This window comes from Brassica napus, chromosome C4, assembly GCF_020379485.1.
Source record: "Brassica napus cultivar Da-Ae chromosome C4, Da-Ae, whole genome shotgun sequence".
Classification (NCBI taxonomy): Eukaryota; Viridiplantae; Streptophyta; class Magnoliopsida; order Brassicales; family Brassicaceae; genus Brassica; species Brassica napus.
Genome location: NC_063447.1, coordinates 56,768,098 through 56,775,445, shown reverse-complemented (window position 1 = coordinate 56,775,445; position 7,348 = coordinate 56,768,098). Strand labels below are relative to the sequence as shown.

Sequence of the window (7,348 nt, the reverse complement as noted above, 5' to 3'; positions counted from 1 at the left end):
TAAAACACCATGAACGCTTCATCGTTGAAAGAATCTGCTTTGACATATCTATTTTCCGGCTAAAACTCCCAAAGTAGTCTCTTCTTCTCAATTTGTCTACTTGGATAGTAAAAAAGTGTTTTCAAAAGAAAAAAAAAAAAAAAAAAGTGTTTTCAAGTTATTTTTAATAAGAGAGAGAGACGCTCTCCGTACTTGCATTTCTTTTTTTTATGTGTCTTCTTGTCCAGCAAATAAAAGAAATCTTTAGCCAATGACATTGCTTTTTCTTTACTGTAACTTTGGTTTGATTTCTATGTCCCGGGATTTTCTTGAAGTTTCTCTTACTGAACCAAGCTGGTTCTTATATGATATATTTACTTTTAGGGTTAGCTGGCTAGTCCGACCCGAATGGTTGCAAGTTTTAGTTTCTATTTAATATCTGAAGATCAAATCCTGAAAAAGAAAAAAATAAATCATTACTCAAATTGGTTATGACAAAAAAAAAAATTCCGCAAATAGGTTATTTATCACATATGTTATCGCTTAAACATGTTACTACATCAACTTTACCACTAAGGTAGGTTGTTGCTAAAGGTAATCAATCATGCTAAACCCGAGCTTGTAGGCTATATAGGTCAGATTTATATTATGTCCTTTGGTAGGCTGTACAAAATTGAACTATTGTTATACAACAAATAATTACATAAAATAAATGCTTAGAACCTATAATAATAATAAAAATTATGAAATAGTATTTCAGTAAGCCGGAAAGTACAGTGTCTTGACCGAACTGGTTTCTAGGGACCGCTTAATAGGTCACCAGGTTTACGGCCCTGTTCTCCTTCCTTATTATCAACACTTGCGGTGATGTTAGCCGGAGCAGACTCAATATCGCCCGCGGTTCTAGGTCGGGTTGTAGGCACTGGACCTGGCGTTTCACTCTTTTTCTTTGCATTCTTATGCCACATCTTTAACGCCTTTGACGTTTGCTCATCAAACACCGATCGCTTCATCGTTGATCCCATCTGAATAAAAACATTTAATCTCCACAGTAAGTAAAAGCTTAAACCAAACTTTCAAATTATATTCAAAAAAATAAACCAAACTTTCAAAGGAGGCAAAAGAATATATTAAATAAAACTTTGACATGCCTGAGTCACGAGAGCGTAGAGAGGAAGTGTGATGTAGCTACAAAGAAATTGTACTCCCACCCTGCATTAAGAAAAGTTTTAAATATGGTAGTTTTGATAAAAACAGTGTTTCTTGTGGGTCAAGTAAACGAGAAAGGACTCACCCTAGAGCAACCCGAATGATTATGAGGTAGAAATGGTGATGAAAACAGGACCTTAATCCGAACTCATACTGCAAAAATGGAAGCAGAATAAGTGAACTAAACATATATCATCATGGGAAGAAGAGAGATGTGTGTATATATTTATTTACCCATATCCAAAAGAAGTAGGTGATCTCAAAAGCATTCTGAACAAGCAAGTAAGCTCATTAGAACATAGACAAAATACACACTTTTATCAATCGGCCAAGTTTTATAAGCCGTGAAAGTACCTGGAAGAGAATGAAATGGATGATATGGAGGACTAAAGCGGGACGAGCGAACCAGAAATGTCGGTCAGAGACATTGACTAGTGGCATCCCTTGTATCACTGCATGTCTCTCTTGAATCTCCAAAGCCATGTCTGATATAATGGCCTGAAGCTTGGTTCCTATCGCTAATGTCAACTTTTCAAACCATACACGATTTGTCAGTACAAACTTTCTCTATATTGTTCTTTTAATAGAAGCAAAAGCTACAAGGTAGAGACTGAGTCACTTACAACTGGAGGAACCATGGTAATCACAGCAGTAACATACCATCCTAAAACGTTAATACCGAAACAATGAGATTCTAAACGTTATACCGTGTTGAATAATACTATACATAGCACGGATATGAAAATGACGAACCGTGAACATCAACGAGTAAAAAGATCATTACAAAGGCCCATAGCGCAGGACTGGAGAGATTTTAAAATTGCATCAGAAAAGGATGAAGAAATGAATGTTAGTGTAAGAAGAATAAATGCTAAGAGGTTTCTTGAGTTACCTGATTCCCACGACTACCTTGAAGTCGTCTTCCAATGACCTTTTGATGTATTTTTGGAAATTAAACTTCATCCCCGGTGCCAAATGGACCTAAAGTAACATAATAATATTTGGAAACAAAACTAATCTCAAAGAAGAATATCAAGAATGGATACGTATTTTCAAAGAACTTACACTAATGAACCCATGACGCATCGTCAAGTAGTCAGATTTTCTTACAGATCTCAGCATCTGACGAAAGAAACACATCTGCAAGAAAAAACAAAAGTCATAAGAGGATTTTTTTTTTTTTTCTCTTGTTTGAGACACAAGAAATGGAATAAAGAAGCTCAAAAATCATACAACGTAGAAGGAGAATCGGTTCCTCGCCCAAGTATTAACATGCTCCCGAACAAAAGATGTCTCATGTGTAAGCCTAAATCTTGAAGGATCTATAGATTACATGAATCAAAAACAAATTGTTAATAATTTAACCCAAGACAATATTTTTTAAAAAAATTGTTAATATGTTTCCTAATTATATAGACCACATCTGAAATCATAATCACAAATCTAACCATCCATCATTTCATGATCATTTACGACCTCTTCCTCCCATACTTTCCATCCACGAATCTGCATTTACAAAAAAAAGCCATAAGTTACAAACACATAACAATGTCACCACATTGATCAAACATTGTAATATATAATTCATGTACCTTTGCTCTTCCAAGCATCATGGTAATAGCACTATAAATGACATGAAACACAGCCAAGAAGAAGATAAAGATATGCACTTGGTGCAACGCGTTGAGTGATATAAGCGGCACATAGCCCTGAACAACAACAACATCAACATCAACATAGAGAATCTTTTGTAATAATAAGGCAAAGAGTCAAGAGAGAGAGATGGGTGACCTTCTTGCACTCAGCAGGAGCACCTCCAGCCAAAACACGGCGTTGAAGGGAGAGAAGATGCCTCTGCATGTGATCGGTGTCCTTTACCTTCTTAGTGTCACCAGATGGACCATCGTACGGACCACAGAAGGACATAGCGTTACCGTATTTTGACGCCACGCACAAGCTTGCGATGTAGTTTTGTCCGAATGTTAGTAGCAGCGAAATGAATCCCAAAACCATTAGCTCTGCCAAAAAAAAATAAAGCAATATCACATTTAACTCTAGGTTTTTTTATTTCCTTGAGTTCCACGGTACCGTTTTTGATCTTTTGAAGAGCTTCGTATAAGGCTTTCTTCTTCTTTTTCTCGAACACCTGAGCAACGATCCATGTGGGGTGATGATGTTAATTATAAGAAAAATGTAGAGGAAGTTCTCGGGGATCGTTTAGAGATTTAATTACCGATCCGACTTTGTGAATCATGAGCTCCAAGATGATAGAGATCAAGATGATAACTCCACAAACGGTGGAGACGGCCCATGTTGGGGTCTGATCAAGCTCTCTCGGGCCTTCTATACTGCCTCCTCCGCCTCCTCCTCCTCCCATTTTTCTTTTATTATGTGTTTTACGATTATAAAAATTACAATTTTGTATTGCGAATAAACGGCGGGGAACATGCAGTCACGGAGGGGATATGTCTCCGTCGTGGTGATGGAGAATTGTTTTATTTATTTTTTGTTTTTGGAAATTTGCTTTGACGTTTGTTTATGGCTGGTTCCTAGGTTCTCTAATGGTTTTGAGTATCTGAAATTTAGGGGGAGATGAACGACTTGGCGCATTTATGGGGAAATTTCAAATTTATGATAAATAAATAAAATAATAAACAATTTAAAAGGAAGAAAACGCCGTTGCCGGGGATCGAACCCGGGTCACCCGCGTGACAGGCGGGAATACTTACCACTATACTACAACGACTTTGATGTGCAGATATCTAAACATTAGATACTACTTATTTAAATAAGACACTATCTAAACATAGACTACTTTTTTTTTGTGAACATAGACATTAGACACTATACTACATTCAAATTATATAGCTGAACATACTTAATACTTATGTCTCTTAAATTCAAATTATATAGCTGAACTTACTTATGTCTCTTAATTACGCTTAGACTTTGAGAGAAATAAGAAACTTTAATTAAAAAAAAAAAGTTTAAGTCACCTACAAGACTACAAATGTTTCTACTGGAATCTAGTAGATACATGTCTCTGCAGCTGAGAATCACTAGGCATAAACACTGGAAGCTGCCCTCCTCTCTGTGATCTAACTTGCTGGAAGTAACCAGTTAACGGAGTTCCTCTGACCCTTCTGCTACCATCACTCCCAGAAGAAGTTACACTGTTGAGACGTTCATTACCGCCTCCTCCTCCAAAAGTAGCCAGCTCTGTTCCTGGAGTCTGAAGAGAAGAAGATACAAACCTGCCAGCTTCCGGATCCCAAACCACTGAGCTCTCATCGCTTGTAGGCATGTTTCTCCTAGCTGCTGCAGCAATAATGACATTTCTTCTTTCTTCTTCGTTTAACGGTGACTCGTTAGCTGATGATGACATGTACATTGGGTTGAAGTGGTCTCTCGTCAAAGCTGGAGCGGGGCTGCTTCTCCCGCTTGCGTTGCTGCTGGTTTTGTGAGGGTGTTGTCGAGAAGCTAATGGAAGAAGCACTGATGAGGATGCACGCGCTTTCGCAGCTGCTTTAGACGCTTCGTTTGAGTCGAGTTTCGCTAGCTTCCACGGGTTGATCCTTACTTGTTGACGCTGAGGTGGCTTTTTGTCTGGATCTATGGTGGAACGTACAGTTCCAGGCTGCTCCAGATGCTGGATCACATCATCCTGAAAAAAAGAGAGATTAAACAAATGAAGTGAAAAAAGATCATCAGTTTTTTTTTTTTAATTACATTTTGATCCATGAATACGTTTGGAGGTGTGCACAAGGAGGCGCCACGGTACTGAATGCTCAATCCGAGAGAGCTTCTTCCACTAGCAGCTGTCACAGCTGAGCTTGCAGGTGAAGGTGGCTGGCTATACTCGTCTCCCCCATCTATAGACGGTCCAGGCGGCTCGCTTTGTGCTCTCACAGCAACAACATATTCATATGTTGTGATTCCCTGCAGCCACCAAAAGTGATATAACAATCCTCAGCTTCATGTCTTTATGTGTCTGTAAAGTGTAGTGATTAAACATGATGCAAAAGAAAAAAAATTACAAAACCTTTCGGATTAAAATTATGTGGAAGAAGAGAAGCTCCCCAAGTGGTACTATAGCCAGAAACGAGAGAGCTGTACAAACAATCTGCAGAATAAGAAAGCAAACTCAAGTTGGAAACTAAAAATTGATAGAAGATAGAACAGAACCAACATTATTTTTACCACAATAGCGGCAAATGGAGGACGGGAGAAGCCAAGTCCAAGCTTCTCGGTTATGAGATGTTCCATCGCCTTTTGCTCCACAAAACATCGGACAAAGACAGTAACACCAACTCCAAATTCAACTAGAAGCTGTTGTCACATTGGCAAGGTCATTAGATGTTATCTAATGAGATAACCATAATCAATCTTGAAGTGAAAACATACCCAGAAGAAGCTTGCTGCCATAAGACACACAAAACTGATGTAGTTCTTCTGCCCCACACAGTTATTCAACCACTAAGACAAGAGATAGTGACATGACATATTAGTAAAAATGCTAAATTTATTAATACAACTAAGTTTTAAAACTGCATACCCGGCAATGATGATCAAAACCATCAACACACTTGCCACAACTTCGACAATGCTTGCTAAACTTACGCACCTTAAAGAAAAAATGTAGTGTTACGCAATGAGAAAGGTTTTTAACAGAAGCAAATATAAATAATATTCCCTCTGTATCACAATAAGTGGGTTTTAACGTTTTTGCACACCGATTAAGGAATTACAAAATTTTATTCAATCTTTCTCGTTTGTATAAAAACAACAATAAGTACCATATAATTCAACCAATAAAAAATCATACTGGAGAATACAAATAGTCAAAAACATAAAATTGCATTTACTTTTTACACGGAAACTTGAAAACATCACTTAAAATGAAACAATTTTTTTCTCTTAAAACACCACTTAAAATGATACGGAGGGAGTATACCTCAGCATTGCACAAAGAGCAGAACAGAGCTTCTTCTTGCTCCCCTGGTTCCTCCTGATGGGTGTCTCTACGGCAATCTTGCGATACTAAACAACCACAGATGAATCTTCCTACAGCATTACAGCAACCTGAGCCGTGTCTAGTATACGGCACACCATTCTCTGCAACATTAACATCACTCTAAGCAAAGAACAAAAATTATCACACAGCATCAGTGATTAAGCACTAACCAGGCGCGTAGTTACTGGTCTGTGACTTATGAGCTGGAGTGTTAACAGCGTCTACAAAGATTCCAGGATCCGCAGGGTCTATACCAGTGCATCGGATGTACAGCACAAAAACCGAAAACGCCTAGGCAAAAGAGAGAGATCAGAGTTGTGAGAGGTATACAACAAGCTTAGTATAAAACAAGTTCTTACCAAGAATGAGTAGACACCAAAGGCGATGTACTGATAGAGTATCTTCCCGAGAAACGGAGCAAAGAAGGCATAGTATGCGATAGTGAGCAAGAAGAACACAGTTATCGCCACAACCTGCACATCAACAGAATCGAAATTGAGTACAATGGATCTTGAAAAATGCACAAGAAATGTGTATATAATACTTACACTCAAATGTGCACAGCTCTTATAGTCACAAGAAAGTGAAAATTCTCAGATACAAACAAAACTATTTGATGTCATTTTCACGGCAAAGGAACAAACTTAACACAAGATTAAGACAGGGGACTTTTCACAATCGTTCAAACCAAGTCAAAAGAGATCTCTTTATAATAATATACTAAGTGAAGTAGGCAAATCTTATAACCTGGAATGTGTGGGCTGGGAGTTGCCAGCCATGTCTTCTCGCCATTGCAGTGAAGAGAAACTTAAAAGCCCCCCTAAATGTTTTATCTGCCGGAAAACTCTTCTGAGATCACTCAAAACAGAGAGAAGAAGAAAAAAAAATAAATTTGAAAATGAGAGTGATTGTTGATGTTGTTGTTGTTTTTGTTTTGCTTCCCCTAAAATCAGCAGCTACTGTAACGTCATTTAATGTATTGGAGGATGACCCGAGTTTAGGAGAAAGTATTAAAGTCGACCCGTGAAGGAATTTTCAAAGAACTTTTGAATGTTTTATTTTGGCCAGAATCTGTCGGTCAAAGAATGTCTCTCGGGGATGTAGTCACAAGCTGTTAGAGAACAAATGAATAATTTAAAAAGTTAT

General features: G+C 37.9%; 2 protein-coding genes and 1 non-coding gene across 4 annotated transcripts; all 3 read right to left on the bottom strand.

Annotated features, from left to right (window-relative positions):
• Window positions 1-216: 216 nt before the first annotated feature.
• LOC106374400 (MLO-like protein 5) lies at window positions 217-3,928 on the bottom strand. The gene is made up of 15 exons (XM_013814439.3): window positions 3,422-3,928; window positions 3,277-3,334; window positions 2,980-3,206; window positions 2,781-2,897; window positions 2,637-2,694; window positions 2,422-2,510; window positions 2,254-2,328; window positions 2,081-2,169; window positions 1,942-1,991; window positions 1,812-1,852; window positions 1,543-1,716; window positions 1,423-1,458; window positions 1,274-1,341; window positions 1,131-1,191; window positions 217-1,004 (listed from the first exon to the last, which is right to left on the bottom strand). Exons 1-15 carry the CDS (start codon window positions 3,563-3,565, stop codon window positions 777-779), a joined length of 1,515 nt encoding a protein of 504 aa, XP_013669893.2. The 5' UTR covers window positions 3,566-3,928; the 3' UTR covers window positions 217-776.
• Window positions 3,863-3,934, bottom strand: TRNAD-GUC. The gene has a single exon. It is a non-coding gene; the product is annotated as a tRNA-Asp (tRNA).
• Window positions 3,935-4,139: 205 nt separating this feature from the next.
• On the bottom strand, window positions 4,140-7,348 carry LOC106374401 (protein S-acyltransferase 21). Of its 2 annotated transcripts, none has more exons than XM_022700616.2 (10): window positions 6,950-7,348; window positions 6,562-6,675; window positions 6,373-6,493; window positions 6,143-6,303; window positions 5,744-5,812; window positions 5,593-5,664; window positions 5,389-5,517; window positions 5,231-5,311; window positions 4,936-5,127; window positions 4,140-4,852 (listed from the first exon to the last, which is right to left on the bottom strand). In XM_022700616.2, the coding sequence occupies exons 1-10, from the start codon at window positions 6,992-6,994 to the stop codon at window positions 4,205-4,207; spliced, it is 1,632 nt and encodes a 543-aa protein (XP_022556337.2). In that variant the 5' UTR covers window positions 6,995-7,348; the 3' UTR covers window positions 4,140-4,204. The 2 variants fall into 2 exon arrangements, with proteins under 2 accessions (XP_022556337.2, XP_013669894.2); XM_013814440.3 differs by having other exon boundaries at window positions 4,918-5,127; window positions 6,950-7,329.